Below are 20473 nucleotides of genomic sequence, written 5' to 3' on the forward strand. Positions count from 1 at the left end.
AAGGGAGTTCCAGAGTTTTGGCCATGGACAAGAAAGCCCTTTCTCAGGTTATGACCCATGTAGCCTCTGACAGCAGGGCCACATGAAGCAAGGCATCCAAAGATGACCAGAGTGGATAGGCAGGTTCCTATGGGAAAAGACTGTTTCCTGCAGTCTTCATGTAGAAATGTGAGGAACATATTCAAGAATTATTTTTATTATTATTTTTTTAAAAATAATTTTTATTGGTTTTGCAAATTAAATATCATAGGTATGCATACATAAGCAAGAACTACTAGACTGTAAACCAACAAATCCTCCTGGAATAATAACAATAAAAAAGCTAAATTTGACAAAAGCAAATTTTGAGGTTGGTTTGGTGGAGAAGTTCAGAGGACCAGAACATCATGCAGCTTACTTAGATTGATAAGGGGTTTTGTACATCTTTACTATAATTATTCCAAATCAAGAACAATGCCATCTTAAATTAGTTGAGCCTCACATGTTGTTGAAACTACATGGAGCTTTTAAAATGTGTGCAGCACAACTGATTTAAGAGACTTGCCACTGATCCTGAAAAAGGTGGAGCCTGGAGATCTCCTGGAATTACAATTGATATCCAGATGACACAAGTCAAAGATCCTGCTTTGACTGCTTTGGAGACTGGACTCTAAGGCACTATACCTTGCTCAGCTTCATCCCTTCCCTAAACCTGCCTTCTCCAGGTTCTGTCCCCCAAATATCTTGGAATTTCCCCAGCAAAAGTTGGGGACCCTAGAACCCGCCAACCTTGATTTGTCTCAGATATTGCTGTTGTTCCCTCCCCTAGGATAACATTTATAGCCACACCCTTATGTGACTAAGGACTCAGTCCTGTAACTCTTTCTGATTATGTTTTATGCAATGTGGTCACTTACGTTGTAAAGAGAAGTGGAATACCAGCATGAAAGATGGGAGAGGTTTTCTTAACTTTTTCACTGTTTTCAACTTTTCCATTTAAAATTCCATCTCTCCCAAATGCTTTTAACTCCCTTGGGGGCGGGGGATGACCCAAAGGAATGGAAAACTGTGGCAAATTGTGCATGATCTATTTTTTTAAGGTTATTTTGGAAATACTCTTGTTTAAGCTAGAATTCAGGAGAGAAGGCCCATAGGGCAAGACAATAAAAGACTGGAATAAAAGAAATCAATTCCTCCCCAGTTTTACTTCATAGTAGCAGAATCTTTCATATAGTTATGAATTCCTAAAAGCTGACAATGCATGGAATGCTGTTCCATTCCCATGGTAGAAAATGGTAGAGCAGGACAGATAGAAATGTTTTAAAAAATACATTGATTCTACAGGCAACCTTTATGCATAAGATAGAATTATAATTGCTTCCTCTAAAAGAAAATCACTTCAGACATATCCATCTGTTGTCCCATGCCTTTTATATTGTAAACTCCAGTACTGTAACGTTTGGATTTATTGCCATTCATTTCACTATTCCCTATAGACATTCACATCTTGCTGTGGTCAAGATATGGAGGCACAAAATGAAACTGACTTGAAGGAATTCATCATACTGGGGTTTAAAAATCTCAAGAAAGTGCATCTCTTGCTCTTCATCGGATTCTTCATCACTTATCTATGCACCATGCTGTGGAATGCCTTCATCATTACCTTGGCAATTGTAGACCAGAAACTGAGAACCCCTATGTATTTCTTCCTTGGCAATCTCTCCTTTCTTGACATCTGCTACACCTCTACCACAATCCCCCAGATGTTGGCTCACCTTCTGTCTGAAAGGAACACTATTCCTTACATGGGCTGTGTACTTCAAGTTTATTTTTTCTTCTCCTTTGTGGGTACAGAATGTCTTCTTCTGGCAGTCATGGCCTTTGACCGCTATGTTGCCATATGCAACCCTTTACGCTACACACTGCTTATTGGCAAAGATATTTGTCTCCAGCTAGCCACAGCCTGCTGGGCTGGTGGTTTCCTCAACTCTGTGGTGCATACCACATTTGCCTTCCAGCTACCTTTTTGTGGGGACAACCACATTGATGCTTTCTACTGTGACATCCCACCACTGCTGAAGCTATCATGCGGAGATACTTCCCTCAACCAAGTTCTGTTGTTGTCCATAGGCCTATTCATAGCTTGGACCCCCTTAGTTTGCATACTTTTATCATATACTTACATCATTTCAACTGTCTTGAAGATACAGTCATCAGAAGGGAGACAAAAAGCATTCTCCACCTGCTCCTCTCACATCACTGTGGTTCTTTTATACTATGGCAGTTCCATCTTCACCTATTTGACTTCTAATAGTAGTCATCCCTCCAATCATGCCAAGCTCATTCCAGTGATATACAGTGTCTTGACCCCATTGTTAAATCCCATTATCTATACCTTGCGCAACAAAGATGTGAAAAATGCCTCGAAAAACATGATTGGGAAGAGTTGAATTTTGTAAACCATGTACATTCATATTTGGATTTGCTTTAATCTGGTTTTATTAAGTGTGGATTGGTTTCTTTGGCAAAATTATTCATTAAACCCTTTCTAGGGGAAAGGGTTCTATTCCAGGTGGAAATACTGTAACCCCCACCCAATGTTAAATCCCATTATCTATATCTTGTGCAACAACAATGTGAAAAATGCCTGGAATATATGATTAGAAAGAGTTGAATTTTATAAACCATGTACATTCATATTTTGATTGGTTTATTTGACAAAACAATCCATTAAACCCTTATTAGGGGAAAGTGTTCTATTCCAAGAGAATATATTGAGATCACAGTAAGTACAGCAATGCTATCTACAAAAGTGTATCCTGTCCTTTTTTCATTACAATCGCACAGACGTTCACAGCTACACAGATGTGTATAGACATATGACATCATTTTGACACAAGGAATCAAGCTTTCTCTAATTCCTTTTTTAAATTAGGTTGTTTTCTTTTTACTGTGAGCCTGTTTTTGATTTTAGAAGTTTATGATTGTAGTATGCTTTAGATGCTGTTAGAAATAATTCAGGGACAGTGGGAAAAGCTTTTGCCTGAGTAATTCCTGTGTCTCATAGTGCTGTGTAAAGCACAGGATTAGGGCCAGATGATATGTGTGTGTGTGTGTGTGTGTGTGCATACACCTTACCAGACCAAGGTGTACATGCTAGGAATATTTCCCCCCACTTATTGGGCCACACATACTTGTAACTGTTGCTTGTAATAAAATCTGGCATGGTTGTTTTGGTTTTAAACAATAAGTAGGTGTTTTACAACAAAACAACCCCCCAATACCTGATATTGCATGTAGTTTGACCTGAACTGAACATGTTGTGAACAATGGATCTATTTGCATACCAAACTGTGCGGCTGTGATGGTTTGTGAGGTCTGGCTCTGCTTTGGACACAGAATGTGTTAGTTCTTGGCAGTCACATGATCATATATATAACAACCAACATTTTAGACTACTTTGGTGGGGAAATGATCCCAGAATGTATATGACTGTAAAATTGGGATGCCAGCCTCCAGATGGGACCTGGGGAATCCCCCAAATTTTAGCTCTTCTCCATACTACAGAGGTCAGTTCCCCTGGAGGAAATGGATTATTTGGAGAGTGGTCTGTATGGCATTGAACCCCACTGAGGTCTCTGATCTCCCCAGGCTCCATCACCACATCTCCAGGAATCCTACCCCATTCCTTGCTGGTGGCCAGGGGGACTTGACAACCCTACTGTCAAACAATGTAATTAAGTGCTCCTAATTATGTCTGGCTGTTTTCTTTTATGTTTAAATGTATTGTTATTGTGTTTAGGACCTTATGTTCTAAATAGACTTCTCTGAATAAAGTACAGTAAAAGTAAGAATCAATAGATTTTCTTTCCATTTAAGTGCTGTTAGGCTTTTGTGTTCCATTGTTATCATGAAATAGGCCCTTTCTGCACTCTCCTTTTAATCCATGTTCACCACAGTGTCCTCCAAGCAATTCTGCACTCAAATCGAACTCAACCTTCTTTTAAATCCAGATCCCCCCCCCCAATTTTGCATGAACATTGAGCTCAACCTTCTTTTTATTCTGGATTCTCCCCACCCCCAATTTTGCATTACACTACCTCCCTTCAGTGGTCAGGGATAGAAGTCTATCAGCAACTATTAGCCATGCTAGTAACATAGAACATTTGAATGCATAGGCTATTTTGGGATTAGTAGTGTTTGTGTGTGACATTTGGCATTGCCTGCATATCCTTCTTGTGAGCTTCCTAGTGGCGTCAGTGGTTCTCCAAAATGAGAAACAGGGGTGTGAAAAAATATATAATTCGGCCCAATTCGGATTCAGCCGAATCGGGCAGAATCAATTTCTGCCAGCATAAAGACTCCTGCATGTCAATTTCGGCAGTAGGAGCCGATTCAGGAGTCTTTTGGCCAGCCGAATGTCAATTTCAGCCCCATTATATCCTATGGGCCATTGAAGTCAATGGTGAAAATATAGCATATATTCTGGGGGCTGGAGGGGAGGGGTTACTTTTTTCCACCATAGAGAACAATGGAGGGGATAGGGGCAACCTGTTTGAATTGGACCCCCTAATCCAATGTTCTTCAAACTTGGTTGGTTTTTTGGGGAGAGGCTCCAGCAGCTACCCTGTGAGTTTGGAGCCTCTCCCTTAAACCCCCTCCCCTCCAGCCCCCAGAATATACCCTATGTTTTTGCCATTGATTTCAATGGCCCATAGGATACAATGGGGCCGAATTGCCACCAAAATTCGGTGGCAATTCGGCAGCAAGACAATTCAGATCAGAAAATCTGAATCGGCCTGCAGCAGCCTGAAAGGGGTCCGAATGGGCCATTTTTGGGGGTGCGAATTCACATCCCCAGAAAGAAAGAAGATAACAAAACTAGACAGACCTTTGTGTGACCCAGTTAGGGATGTGCATGCTGGAATTCCCAAGCTACAGATATTCATGAAAAATACCATTCCGGGTCTTTACTTTGATTTCTTTTTCTTTTATTTTCTGCTCTTAATTACTACAATCTTGAGCATCAGCAATTCAGCAACAAAACAACAACAAATGATAATGATAACAGCAAATAATTATAACAACCACAAAGATTACAGCAAAAATTTGTCCAGATCGATCTATCAGATTTGATTGCACAGGAAAATAATTTGGCACTTTTGGGGTAGTACGATCTCTTCCAGCCAAAAGAATCTGTAACTTACAATGAGCTGGGAGGCAAACCAGATCCTTTAAAAAGGGAGAGACAAATGTGGTTCTATACTTATAGAATTTTGGACAATCCAATAAACAATGGAGCAAGGTATCAAGATTCCTTGTGTCATAGCTTCAAAGTATATCAGCTAATGGAATCCTTCCAAAACAGCCAGAAAATTCCACCATTGGGATTGAATTAAAATAAGACAACATAAAGGCTCGTTGGCATTTAGGAACTGTCAAGCAGTGGAGATATGCTGGGTATGCCAGTCCCAAATACAGAGGGGAATAATCCCAAATTTTGGATATGCCAGTCCCAAATACAGAGGGGAATAAATTCTATGGGCCTGAATTCTGGTACTGAACTCATCTATGGTATATCGATGTCTCAAAATCAAGTTTCAAATAGGAGTCAGACTGGGGCAATTGATATAATTACTGTGATTTCCCAGAACAGTTTTACAAATACTGGATTTTTAAGCATTACAAAATGCCCCCCCAATAAAAAAAAACACGGTGTCGCTCTTCATGTTGGGTGCTTACCATGACCACCAACAAAAGTCTTGTTTTACTTAGATTCTTCAAATTTTCCAGGCAGTCGCCCAGGTAAGGCAGCTCCTGGCTTGCAGAAGCCAGGAGCAGAGCTGGCAGAGCTGTGGGTTTGGCTCACTTCTTCATTCCCTGCTTTGTGGGGGCAGAATCCTTTTTTACTCTATAAGAAAAATGCCTGGGTTACTTGTTTGATAACGAATAGAACTTCACCCTTGGTCTAACTTGCTTAAAATTTAAGTAGTCTTTGGTGAACAGGCAGCACTAGCTCCCCTGAAAATCTGGTGTCATTTTATTGAAAAACAGCCACTGTAGCCCCCTGAAAATGTCCTCCATAGGGAATATTGTTTCCTTTTGTTTTCAAAGGGAAACAAATTACATACCACAATAAGGAAGGATGACAAGCACAGAGTTTTCAGTAGATAAGTTTTTTAAAATATATATATTGCTAGTCACTCACTATAAGAGTAGGAAATAAAATGGATGCAAATATTTTTATTTTGTTTCCCATGCTTGTGACCAGTAGAATTTTTCCCAATAGGAATTAGTGGAGAGCAGTGTTCCTGTGCCAAGAGGTACCTATTTCGAGAGTCTGTAAAATCAAGCACTTTTGTTCTATTTGTTTGAAACTTAGGGGGTATTTAGACTAGATGAACAGCTATGTTCTGTGCAAACCTGGTCCCTCTATCTTAACACAAAGCAAACAAAAAAACTTGCCCAAGACCCTCAAATTTCCCCTAAATAAAAATAATGTTCCTGAAACTCAAGAACCCTCCAACACCAGATGGATTTGAATCCTGAACTGGTAATGTCCTACACAAAAATCAGCAATCATGGTAAACACCCCCCCCCAAATCCTGGGTATGAAATTTTTCTTGGAGCACACACCTTAATCTAATAGTACTCTTAATTCAGTCTTTGAATCTGTGTGCCAGTTCACATATACAGATCAATCACTTCATAATCATAAAATCAATTACTTGCACATATATGTTTGCCCTGACATAGCAGATATAGATAGAAAATCAATATAATCACTTATTGTTTTTCAGTAGTCAAACTGAACTTTCTGTTTCCAGCCTGTGTCTCCCAAAAGCAAACTTCAAACTTCAATTCATGGTGGACCTTCTGATGGTACCTGGTTTTTGGCCACTGTGTGACACGAAGTGTTGGACTGGATGGGCCATTGGCCTGATCCAACATGTCTTCTTTTATGTTCTTATGTGACTAGGGATGTGCATGAACTGTGGCTGAACCGAACCTCAAACCAATATGCTGGTTGATTAACTGAGTCAGTTTGTGTCAGTTTGTACCAGTTCATGAGCCATTTAAAGTTTAAACTCCTGCTTTCTGCCCCCGGGGGCTTTTCACAGGGAACTTTCCAAAGAGCCAAAAAGCCACAGAGAGCAGAAAGCAGGGGTTTAAATGGCCCTGAGCCATTTAAACCAAACAGCTGTTTTTCTTGAAGAGAAGAAAGCAGAGGTAAACCCCTGCTTTCTGCTCTTCATGAACTGCCATGAACTGCACCAAAGTTTATAGAAGTTCATGGCAGTTCTTTGGTTTGTGGACATCACAAACAATTAACCAGCCAAAAGTCATGATGAACTTTATTTCAAAAGCTAGTTCGTGTCCATCCCTAATTGTGACATCCTCTGTAAGATGGCTGTCTTTCTCAGAGGACACTTTTCCACAACCTTTTGGCCAGAGCTCCTTTTACTTCCTTGTTCCTTAGGTTGTATATGATAGGGTTGAGCATGGGAGTAACTACTGCATAAAAAAATAGAAACAATCATGTCCTGATTGGGTGAAGTGTTGGATTTAGGGCTCATGTAAGCAAAGATTGCTGTGCCATAGCAGAGGGTGACCACAGTCATGTGAGAGGTGCATGTGGAGAAGGCTCGGTGCCGGCCTTCTGAGGAGTGGATGTGCAGAATGATGTTGATGATATACACATAGGAAAGCATCACCACAACACATGGAATAAGCAATACAAAGACTCCTGCCACCACAATTACAATCTCATTGACAAAAGTGTCTGAACAGGCTACCTTGATAACAGCAAGAAGTTCACAGGCAAAATGGTTGATGGTGCTGAAACTGCAGAAATGAAGGTGCATGGTGAACACAGTCTGCACCAAAGCATTGAGGAAACCACCCATCCAGCACATCATGGCTATTTGGATGCAAACCCTCTTGCTCATTATAGTCATATAATGCAAAGGGTGGCAAACTGCCACATGTCTGTCATAGGCCATGACTGCTAGGATTCTCAAAATTGGGTACCACTTTCAAGATGTTTATGGAAGTGGCAGTGCCCAGAATGAAGAGAATCAGAACATCCTGGCAAAGATTAGGCTCATAACACCCCTCTGTGATTTGCAACAGAAGCAAAAGGTTGCTCCCAAGAAGCCAGGCAAATGCAAGCAGCACAAATGGAGAGTGTGGAAAATATCCCTTCTGTGACAAAACAAAGGGGATTTAACAACTTCCCTGACCTATCAGAGCCTGTGTGGGTTTAGTGGTTAGAACATCAGACCAGGTTCAAGGAGTTTAAAGTTCAAATCCCCAGTCTGCTGTGGATGATTCCTGGCTGACTTTGAGCCAGTAACACACTGTCATGCTGACCCACCTTTCAGGGTTGCTGTGAGGAGAAAATGGAGGAGTAGAGAACATGTAAGCTGCTTTTTTCCCAACTGGAGAGAAAGGTGGTTGAATAACATTGGTTTTGGCTGCAGTTCACAAGAAAGGATGATTAGTCTTACTGTTGCTTCATCTGGTATTTTTGGAGCTGTTTTGGCAGGAGGAAGAACTGCTAATTCAGTATCGAAAGTCATTAGTTTGTTAAGTGGAGTGGAACAACACAACAGGGATGAGAACATCCGGATAATTCCTAATATTGAGGATCCAAGTGTTTGGAACACTTGAGGTATTTGTTTATGAAAAGGAGAGAAGCTCTAGGGGAGAAGCTCCCAAAGCACTACTTGCAGATATAAGGAAATAAATGCTGCAATCAGTACCCAGCACACAACAGCAAAACAGTGATGAAGAGCCATTTTCCAATCACAGGTAATGTTCCGTCTGACTGGGGGCAGCACAGGTAAAGAAAGATATTATGGGCTGTGGTAAATATGATTCAATGGATGATAATATTAGCTTATGCAAGAAATGTTAATCAATTGTATGGTATTCAGAAATATATAAAATAATAATTGGGTATAATGGATAATGCAGAGTGCAATTCGAAGCAGAATTACACCCTTCTAAGTCCTCTGAATTCAATAGATTTAGAGGGTATAAATCTGATTTTTGTATTATTGGTATAGATTTCTATAAGCTACTTTGGACAGACATTTCTTCATGCAGAAATGCAAAGAACACTTTTGAGAAATTTTTCTTACCGACTAAACACATTTTGCTTCTCTTGAAGTTCTTCAGATTTTTCTTCTGAGTAGGAGCCTTCAAATTACACTTTAGGTAGAATCTAAGGGTCTAGTGTTTGGTGTAGTGGTTAAGTGTGCGGACTCTAACCAGGGAGAACCAGGTTTGATTCCCCACTCCTCCACTTGCACCTGCTGATGTGACCTTGGGTCAGTCACAAGCTCTGGCACAGCTGTCCTTGAAAAAGAGCAGTTTGTGTCAGAGTTCTCTCAGCCCCAACCACCTCACAGGGTGTCTGTTGTGGGGAGGGGAAGGGAAAGGAGTTTGTAAGCCGCTCTGAGACTCCAAGTGAAGGGTGGGGTATAAATCCAATCTCTTGTTCTTCTTCTTCTTCTACCCCTAGAACTGGGAACCAGCCCAATAGATGGTTTAGCAGTCATCCACATATGTAGGGTGTTTATTATTATTATTATCAATGACTTTTCTGATGTCAGAGGAACATCTCACAATCAGAAAGTGCAGAAATTTTGAAAACATTTTTGGACCAGCGTACCCAGTTTAAGAAAGGTTTTATGACTTAAATTATAACTTCTGATGAATTTCCCTACTACAGCATGCTACCATATGTACAAATAAATCTGTCTGAATATCAGGACTTGGTAGGGCTATCATCCTCCAGGTGGAGCCTTGGAGATCACCTGGAATTACAATTGATATCCAGATGACACAGGTCACTTCCCCTGCTTTGCCTGCTTTGGACACTGGACTCTATGACACTATACCTTGCTCAGATCCCTCCCTCCCCTTAACCTGCCTTCCCCAGCTTCCACTCCCCAAATATCTGATAATTTCCCCAGCAAAAGTTGGGAAACCTGGAAGCTGGCAACTTTGATTTGTCTCAGCATATTGCTGTTGTTTATTCATTTGGCATAAAAGGTGACAGCCTTTTATGGTGACAGCATTCCGTTCTGTGACTCTTTCAGGTTATGCTTTATGCATATATCACTGCTTAGGTTGTAAAGTGAAGTGGAATAACAGCATGGAAGATGGGAGAGGTTTTCTTAACTTTTTCACTGTTGTCACCTTTTTACATTTAAAATTCCACCTCTCCCAGATGCTTTTACCTTATCTGGGAAAATCTGCCTATGATCTGAAGGAATGGAAAGCTGTGACAAAATGTGCATAGTCTAATTATTGAGGTAACTTTGCAAATTCTCTTGTTTAAGATGAAATTCAGGAGGGAAGGTCCTCAGGGTAACACAATAAAACACGTGAAGAAAAGAAATCAATTCGCCCCTAGTTTTATTTCACATTATTATTATTGTTGTTGTTGATGTTGCTGCTGCTGTTGTTATTTGCATAGTAGCAGAACAACCCATATTAGTTATTATTTTCTAAAAGTTATGTATAGAATTTTGTTCCATTTCCATGGTAAAAAATGGTAGAGGAGCACACATAGAAATGTTTTTTTTCTTTAAAAAATCACATTCATTCTGCATGCAACATTCATACATAAGATAGAATGACAATTGCTTCCTCTAAAAGAAAATCACTTCAGAAATATTCATCTGTTGTCCCATGCCTTTTATAATGTAAACTCCAGTACTGTAACATTTAGATTTATTGTCATTCATTTCACTATTCCCTGTAGAAATTCACATCTTGCTGTGGTCAAGATATGGAGGCACAAAATGAAACTGACTTGACGGAATTCATCATACTGGGGTTTAAAAATCTCAAGAAAGTGCGTCTCTTGCTCTTCATCGGATTCTTCATCACTTATCTATGCACCATGCTGTGGAATGCCTTCATCATTACCTTGGTGATTGTAGACCAGAAGCTGAGAACCCCTATGTATTTCTTCCTTGGCAATCTCTCCTTTCTTGACATCTGCTACACCTCTACCACAATCCCCCAGATGTTGGCTCACCTTCTGTCTGAAAGGAACACTATTCCTTACATGGGCTGTGTACTTCAAGTTTATTTTTTCTTCTCCTTTGTGGGTACAGAATGCCTTCTTCTGGCAGTCATGGCCTTTGACCGCTATGTTGCCATATGCAACCCTTTACGCTACACACTGCTTATTGGCAAAGATATTTGTCTCCAGCTAGCCACAGCCTGCTGGGCTGGTGGTTTCCTCAACTCTGTGGTGCATACCACATTTGCCTTCCAGCTACCTTTTTGTGGGGACAACCACATTGATGCTTTCTACTGTGACATCCCACCACTGCTGAAGCTATCATGTGGAGATACTTCCCTCAACCAAGTTCTGTTGTTGTCCATAGGCCTATTCATAGCTTGGACCCCCTTAGTTTGCATACTTTTATCATATACTTACATCATTTCAACTGTCTTGAAGATACAGTCATCAGAAGGTAGACAAAAAGCATTCTCCACCTGCTCCTCTCACATCACTGTGGTTCTTTTATACTATGGCAGTTCCCTCTTCACCTACTCAACATCTAATAGTAGTCATCCCTCCAATCATGCCAAGCTCATTCCAGTGATATACAGTGTCTTGACCCCATTGTTAAATCCCATTATCTATACCTTGCGCAACAAAGATGTGAAAAATGCCTCGAAAAACATGATTGGGAAGAGTTGAATTTTGTAAACCATGTACATTCATATTTGGATTTGCTTTAATCTGTTTTTTTTTAAAGTGTGGATTGGTTTCTTTGGCAAAACAATTCATTAAACCCTTATTTGGGAAAAGTGTTGTATTCCAAGTGAAAATACTGTATTCTCCACCCTATGAACTTTGAATTTTGGAGCACATTTTCATGTCATCTCCTTAACAAATATGTGAGATTTGCTGTCTTAGACTCAGGCATCAGGAGTTTTTATTTGCACATCTGAATGGCACATTTGCATGCTAGATAATATATTGTGATCAGAGTAAGTACAGCTGTGCTGCGTGAAAAAGTTAATCCTGTCCTTTGTTTATCCCAGTCACACAGGTTATCACTGACACACAGATATGTATACACGTATGGCATCAGTTTCTCACAAGGAATTCAGAATCTGATGTTGTATATAGTTTGACCTGAACTGAGCATTGTTGTGAACAATGGATCTGTTTTCATACCAAACTGTGTGGCTGTCATGGTTTGTCATGGTTGGCTCTACTTCGAACATAATATGTGTTAGTTCTTGGAAGTCTCATGATCATAAATGCAAGAACCAGCATTTTAGATTATTGTGGGGGGAAGAAAATCCCAGAATGTATATAACTGTCAAATAGGGATGCCAGCCTCCAGGTGGGACCTGGGGAACCCCTGGAATTACATCTCCAGACTACAGAGGTCAGTTCCCCTGGAGAAAATAGATGATTTGGAGGGTGGTTTATATGGGATTGTACTACACTGAGGTGTCTGAACTCACCAGACTCTATCCCCAAATATCCAGGAATTTCCCAACCTGGATTTGGTAACCCAACCCCCCATTCCCTGCCAGTTGCCAAGGGGGACTTGGCAACCCTATGTGTCAAACTATGAAATTATGTAGTCCTATTTATGTCTGGCTGCTTTCTTTTATGTTTAAATACATTGTCATTGTATCTGGACCTTATGTTCTAAATAAACATCTCTGAATAAAGTACAGTAAAAGTAAAAACCAACAGATTTTCTTACCATTTGAGTGGTGTTACGTTTTTGTGTTTTATTGTTATCATGACATAGAGACTAAAAGGCTGTGCACCCCCAAGTTTCCTATTTCCTGTTGTTTTTGCATACCAGAATCAGAGCTGCCCTAGCCTCTCAGGTAAACATACCAAAAAGGAGTTGAGGGACTTAGAATAGAATAGTCTTGGAGAGAGGCAAGAAACAAAGAATTAACACAATAGCATTTCCCTTTTAGATTAGAAACCATCTAACTGGCTGGCATCCTTCCCCCTTCCCCTCTCTTCCTTTCCCTCTCTTAAATTATCTGATATAGGAAAGCTAATTAGATGTCTAGAGTTCTTAAGTGCAAATTTATAACTGAATCAGGCCTGCCCAGAGTCATCCAGAACAAAGTGTTATGGTGTTACTGAGTGTGAGTGTGATTGTGTGTGGTTTGTACTAGACATGTGTCTAGTCCAAATTCACTATAGAGGAGTCTAATCACAAGAAAGAAAATTTCATTCTGTCTCCTCTTACTCAAAGCACAATACAAAATGCTAATTTTGACCCTTCATAGTCTAGGCCTACATACCTGAAGAACCACCTCCATCTATGTACCCACATACAAGTTTAGATCAACTAATAAAACATTACTGGGGATTCCTTGGCAACATATGTGAGGGTCTCATCTCTTACTGTAAAGGTTCCAGTACTCTAGAGCATCCTTCCAGAAAATGTTCAGAACAATTCCTCTCTCTTATCATATGGAAAGCATGGATAATTTGTATTCCAGAGAATGAGGATGCCAATTTTCAGATAAATTCATAAATAAGCTACTTCCCAATATCTGGTACTAGACTTGAAGTACATTTTTATTGAGAGCTTCCTCTGAGATTTTTTTATAAATAATTTTTTAATCTACATAGGAAGTATAAAAGGGCTTTTGGTGGGATTCTGGTGCCCCAGGTTCATCTCTTTGGATATGCAGCTGTTCAGTTGAGTCCGACTCTTCACGACCCCATGGACCAGATCATGCCAGGCCTTCCTGTCTTCCGCCGTCCTCTGAAGTTTGCTCAATTTCATGTTTGTTGCATCGATGACACTGTCTAACCATCTCATCCTTTGCCGTCCCCGTCTTCTTTGACCTTCAATCTTTCCCAGCATCAGGGTCTTTTCCAGTGAGTGCTCCCTTCTCATTTGGTGGCCAAAGTATTTGAGCTTCAGTTTCATTATCTGGCCTTCCAGGGAACAGTCAGGGTTGATTTCTTTTAGGATTGACTGATTTGATCTTTTTGCAGTCCAAGGGACTCTCAAGAGTCTTCTCCAGCACCATGGTTCAAAAGAATCTATTCTTCAGCGCTCGCCCTTCCTTATAGTCCAACTCTCGCAGCCATACATGACTACTGGGAATACCATTGCTTTGACCATGCGGACCTTTGTTGGCAGGGTGATGTCTCTACTTTTTATCATGCTGTTCATGATATGTTTCACATTTCACACACATAAAATGTTTCACATTTTAGCTCATACTTATTAACTGGTCATGACCAGTGTTCCCTCTAAGCTGCACTAGGATGCATTAGCTCACACATTTTTAGTTCTTGGCACACAACCTTTTGCCTCAGTTCAGGTCGATGAACTGGTCTGCCTAGGCCAGGGCAGTTATCCTTGATTGGAGAAGCAGCTGCAGTAGCCAAAGCTCCACAAGGGATGTGGGCTCACAGGAGGCAGGGAGGGGGTGGCTACAACTGGGAAGGCTGTGGCCAATTGACCCGGAAGTAGTCGTGTCCACTGGGAGCAGTGGGAGTTAGTGGTGCTGCTTAGTGAGCAGGGAAGGCAGAGGAAGGGGAGGGGCAGGAAGCCACTTTTGGCAGTTGCTTGGCAGGGTGACACAAGGCGACTGGCTTGCCTGGCTTAGCTTCCCCAAGTGGGATGCATTTTGTTTAAGCATTCAGATCATCAGCCTCCCTTCTTCTGCTCCTTTTGCTCTGGTGGGATGCGGCAGCTCAGAAAGGTGGACATCGAGGTAGGGAAGGGGGCTTCAGATGGTGGAAAAACAAAGAGAACCTTCCCACCTTTCTGAGGTACCCACCTGATAAGTCACTGAGTGAGTGTGGTAGCACCCCGAGGGGCCTTACTAGGAAATAAAAAGGTGTTGACCTAGCAAATGCACTGTGAACCCTTTTAAATGTTGATAATATCCTTTGATATCACTGCCTGCTCATGCTGGGGGGAAAGGAGGGACAACAGTGATTGTTAAGTTTCTGCCTGTCTGTATTGAAGTCAAAGGGGCCTTGCTAGGGGGAAAAAAAGGTCTACTGGCTGGGAGGTTTAAGACGGGTAAACCTGTTGTCCACAGGATTGGTGTGTATTTCACAAAAAGAAATCTAAAAAACCAATTTACGTGATAGCCAAATTTAGCGTCACACACTGAATGCTAGTAGCTCACAAAGTAGAATTTCTGCTCACCAGACAGCAGAACTTAGATGGAACATTGGTCATGACCCTGGGCTTTTTTGACTGATTTTTTGCATCCCTAGTTTCAATCCCATACAAAATGAGTTTTTTTTTAAAAAAATGGCAAATGCCTAGGGGAACCTTTTTCAGTAACCAATAGAATTTGACCCTTGGTCCAATTTGGTTCAAACTTGAGTGATCTTTGGTGAACAGGCAGTACTAACTCCCCTGAAAATCTAGTGTCATTTTGTTGAAAAACAGCCACTGCAGTCCCCTGAAAAAAGTCCCCCATAGGAAATAATAGTAGAATTTTTGTTTCCTTTTGTTTCCAAAGGAAACAATACACCACAACAAGGAAGGATGAAAAACACAGTGTTTTTAGTGGATAGATTTTTTTTATTATTGTCCGTCACTGTGAAGAGTAGGAAATGACATGAAGGCATATAGCTTTGTTTTGTTTCCCATGCTTGTGGCCAGTAGAATTTCCCCCAATAGGAATCAGTGGAGAGAAGTGTGCCTGTGCCAAGATGCACCTATTTTTTTTTTTGGGGGGGGTCTATAAAATCAAACACTTTTGTTCTATTTATTTGAAACTTAGGAAGTATTTAGACTGGAGAGACTATTTTTTGTGCAAATCTAATCCCACTATTTTAACACAAAACAAACAAGCCCCCCTTGCCAGAGACCACAAATCTTCTCCATTAAAAATAATGGTCCTGAATTTGAATCATGAACCAGTAATAGCCTACACAAAAATCAGCAATCATGGTAACCCCTTCCCCCCAAATTCTGAATATGACATTTTTCTTGGAGCACACACTCAGTCCCAATAGTGCTCTTAATCCATACCTTTGACTCTGTGGACCAGTTCATACACACAGATTAATCACTTCATAATCATAAAATCAGTTACTTGTACATGTGAGTCTGCCATAGCATAGCAGATATAGATAGAAAATCAATATAATCACTAAATGTTTTTCAATAGTCAAACCACACATTCTGTTCTTAGCACTTTGGTGATGTATATTTATGTGTTTACCAAGCCTGAGTCTCCCAAAATCAAGCTTCAAACTTTAATTCATTGTGACTAGGGATGGTCACAAACCATATTTTTGCAGTTCAGTTTGTGGTTCATGACTGAACCATGAACCGAACCACAAACTGATATGCTGGTTTGTGGACTGAACTGGTCTGTATCAGTTTGTGAGCCATTTAAAGTTTAAACCCCTGCCTTCTGCCCCTAGCAGCTTTTTTATGGGGAGCAGAAAGCAGGGGTTTAAATGCCTACCTCACGGGGTGTCTGTTGTGGGGAGGGGAAGGGAAAGGAGTTTGTAAGCCACTCTGAGACTCCGAGTGAAGGTTGGGGTAGAAATCCAATCTTTTCTTGTTCTAAATGGCTCTGAGTCATTTAATTGAAACAGCTGTTGTTCTTGAAGAGCAGAAAGCAGGAAAAACTTTACAAACTGCCACAAACTGTCATGAACTGCATCAAAATTTGTAGAAGTTCATGCCAGTTCTTCAATTTGCAGACATCGCTTCATGAACAAAGAACCAGCCAAAATCCATGACAAACTTTAGTTCATCAGCTGGTTCATGCCCATCCCTAATTGTAACATTCCCCTTACATGCCAATAAAGGTGACCAACTGACTGACTGACATCCTCCTATAAGATAATTAGGCAATGCAAATCCTCCTCTTTTTTCTGTCCTGGAGAGCTTTAATTTTTATTCTCGGTTTTTTAAACTGCCATATAAATTTACTTAAAGATTTCTCTAGATCCTTAAAAAAAATTGTAATTTTTAAGTATTGGTAAGTTTTGCGCCAAAAACAGGAATCTTGGAAGAATGTTCATTTTTATTGTTGCTATTCTGCCCAATAACGAAAGATTTTTTTCCTCCCATTGATGTAGATCTTTTTTGATATCATTTAAAAGTCGTACATAGTTACTTTCATATAACGTTGAGGTATTGCTTGAAATCCAAATTCCTAGATATTTTGCTTTCTGCACTACATCCATTTTTGAAATCTCCTTTATTTTTTGTACTTTTTTTTTAGGACAATTCTTGGCTATGATTTTAGTTTTTTGGAAATTGATTTTTAGTTTTTTGGAAATTGATTTTAAATCCCGCTAACTCACTGAATTCCTGTATTTCTTTTATTAAATATAATAGAGAATGTTCCGGTTCTTCTACTATAAAAATCAAATCATCTGCAAAGGCCTGTAATTTGAACACTTCCCCTTTTACTCCCAGACTTTTTATCATTTCATTATTTCTTATTTTATCAATTAACGATTCTATAGTAAATATGAACAATAGTGGTGATAGCGGGCATCCCTGTCTTGTGCCTTTCTGTATTGGAATGCTTTGAGAGGTTTCTCCATTGATTAAAATTTTGGCACGTTGCTTGCTGTATATAGCTTTTATCATTGCGTAAAAAATGTTCCCACATTCCCATGCAGTTAATTTTTGTAGCATATATGCACAGTTAATGTTATCAAACACCTTCTCTGTGTCTAAAAGTATTAACATCATCTGCTTCCCCGGGTGTAATTCATAATATTCTAAAATGTTAATTATAGTTCTTATATTATTTTGTATCCTTCTTTTAGGTAGAAATCCTGATTGGTCCCTATGTATTATTCGTATTAAGACCCTTTTCAATCTATTAGCCAATATCTTTGCAAAAAGTTTATAATCCGTGTTTAATAAGGAAATAGGTCTATAATTCCTTATTTCCGCCTCATCAGAGTTTGGTTTATGGATCAGTGTTATAACCGCTTCGTTCCATGAGGCAGGTACTTTATTAGAATTAGGAATTTGATTTAGGAATGTTTTGTAATAGCTCTTAGAAGGGGGCCAATATCTGATCATCAAATACTTGATAGAACTCTGTAGGGATCCCATCTGGGCCCGGGGATTTTGTTTCCCCCTCCCATTTTGTATTGCCTCTATTATTTCGCAAGTCGTAATATGATCATTTAATATGGCTATCTGCTCTTTGTTGAACTTTCCCTTTTCCCATTTTTCCTGATATTTTTGAACCTATAAGATGGCTATCTGCTCTTTGTTGAACTTTGCATTTTCCCATTTTCCCTGATATTCTTGAACCTCTGTCTCTATTATTTCTGATTTCTTGTATAGGTTTCTATAGAAATTTTGATTTATTTCTTCAAGGTCTTTTTGTAACAGCTTCCCCTCTCCTCTCTCATTTTTTAGTCTTTTAATTACTCTTTTTCCTTCTCTTTTTCAGTTTGTATGCTAGCCATCTTGTAGGCTATGCTGGGGGGAAAGGAGGGACAACAGAGATTGTTAAGTTTCTGCCTGTCTGTATTAAAGTCAAAGGGGCCTTGCTAGGGGGAAAAAGGGGTTGACCTAGGGAGTGCACAGTGAATCCTTTTAAATTTTGAACATATCCTTCCACATCACTACTTTCAACATCACTGCCTGTCCATGCTAGGGGGGAAAGGGATAGGAGCACCCGTTGAGTTTCTGCCTGTCAGGCATGTATTGAAGTTTAAGGTGCCTTGGTGTTGGTGGGGAACAAAACAGGTGAACCTAGAGTAATCTCTTTTCCAGAGACCAGGTCTACCGGCTGGGAGGTGTAAGATGGGTAAACCTGTTATCAGCAGGATTGGTGTGTATTTCACCGAAAGAAATCTTCTAAAAAACCAATTTACGTGATAGTCAAATTTAGCGTCACTCACTGCCTTAATGCTAGTAGCTCACAAAGTAGAATTTCTGCTCACCAGATAGCAGAACTTAGATGGAACATTGGTCATGACCCTGGGCTTTTTTTTTTACTGATTTTTTTGCATCCCTAGTTTCAATCCCATACAAAATGAGTTTGGGTTTTTTTTTGTTAAAAGCAAATGCCTAGGGGAACCTTTTCCAGTAACCAATAGAATTTGACCCTTGGTCCAATTTGGTTCAAACTTGGGTGATCTTTGGAGAACAGGCAGCACTAACTCCCCTGAAAATCTGGGATCATTTTGTTGAAAAACAGCCACTGCAGCCCCCTGAAAAAAGTCCACCATAAACAATAACAACAAGGAAGGATGAAAAACAGTGTTTTTAGTGGATAGATTTTTTTATTCTTGTCCATCAGTCACTGTGAAGAGTAGGAAATGAAATGAATGCATACAGCTTTGTTTTGTTTCCCATGCTTGTGGCCAGTAGAATTTCCCCCAATAGGAATCAGTGGGGACAAGTGTGCCTATGCGAAGATGCACCTATTTGGGGGGTCTATAAAATCAAACACTTTTGTTTTATTTATTTGAAACTTAGGAAATATTTAGACTAGAGAGACTATTTTTGGTGCAAATCTGATTCCACTATTTTAACACAAAACAAACAAGCCCCCCCTGCTAGAGACCCTCAAAACTTCTCCATTAAAAATAATGGTCCTGAATTCAAATCATGAACCAGTAATATCCTACAGAAAAATCAGCAATCATGGTAACCCCTTCCCCTCAAATTCTGAATATGACATTTTTCTTGGAGCACACACTCAGTCCCAATAGTGCTCTTAATCCATACCTTTCACTCTGTGGACCAGTTCATACATACAGATTAATCACTTCATAATCATAAAATCAGCAGATATAGATAGAAAATCAATATAATCACTAAATGTTTTTCAATAGTCAAACCACACATTCTGTTCTTAGCACTTTGGTGATGTATATTCATGTGGTTACCAAGCCTGAGTCTCCCAAAATCAAGCTTCAAACTTTAATTCATTGTGACTAGGGATGGTCACAAACCATATTTTTGCAGTTCAGTTTGTGGTTCATGACTGAACTATGAACCAAACGACAAACTGATATGCCGGTTTGTGGACTTAACTGGTCTGTATCAGTTCGTGAGCCATTTAAAGTTTAAACCCCTGCCTTCTGCCCCCAGCAGCTTTTTGTGGGGAGCAGAAAGCAGGGGTTTAAATGCCTACCTCACAGGGTGTCTGTTGTGGGGAGGGGAAGAGAAAGGAGTTTGTAAGCCACTCTGAGACTCCGAGTGAAGGGGGTAGAAATCCAATCTCTTCTTCTAAATGGCTCTGAGTCATTTAATTGAAACAGCTGTTGTTCTTGAAGAGCAGAAAGCAGGAAAAACTTTAAAAAATGCCACAAACTGCGATGAACTGCATCAAAATTTGTAGAAGTCCATGCCAGTTCTTCAATTTGCAGACATCACTTCATGAACAAAGAACCGGTCAAAATCCATGACAAACTTTAGTTCTTTAGCTGGTTCATGCCCATCCCTAATTGTGACATCCCCCTGACATGCCAATAAAGGTGACTGACTGACTG

The 20473-nt window shown here is 40.0% G+C and overlaps 2 protein-coding genes across 2 annotated transcripts; both read left to right on the forward strand.

Moving 5' to 3' along the window:
* Nucleotides 1-1502: 1502 nt before the first annotated feature.
* On the forward strand, nucleotides 1503-2429 carry LOC107110719 (olfactory receptor 5V1-like). Its single transcript, XM_015411515.1, has one exon. The coding sequence runs from the start codon at nucleotides 1503-1505 to the stop codon at nucleotides 2427-2429; it is 927 nt and encodes a 308-aa protein (XP_015267001.1).
* An 8354-nt stretch (nucleotides 2430-10783) lies between these two features.
* On the forward strand, nucleotides 10784-11710 carry LOC107110720 (olfactory receptor 5V1-like). Its single transcript, XM_015411516.1, has one exon. The coding sequence runs from the start codon at nucleotides 10784-10786 to the stop codon at nucleotides 11708-11710; it is 927 nt and encodes a 308-aa protein (XP_015267002.1).
* The last annotated feature ends 8763 nt before the right edge of the window (nucleotides 11711-20473 follow it).

This window comes from Gekko japonicus, unplaced genomic scaffold (genome assembly GCF_001447785.1).
Source record: "Gekko japonicus isolate JY-2015 unplaced genomic scaffold, Gekko_japonicus_V1.1 scaffold6838, whole genome shotgun sequence".
NCBI classification, from domain to species: Eukaryota; Metazoa; Chordata; class Lepidosauria; order Squamata; family Gekkonidae; genus Gekko; species Gekko japonicus.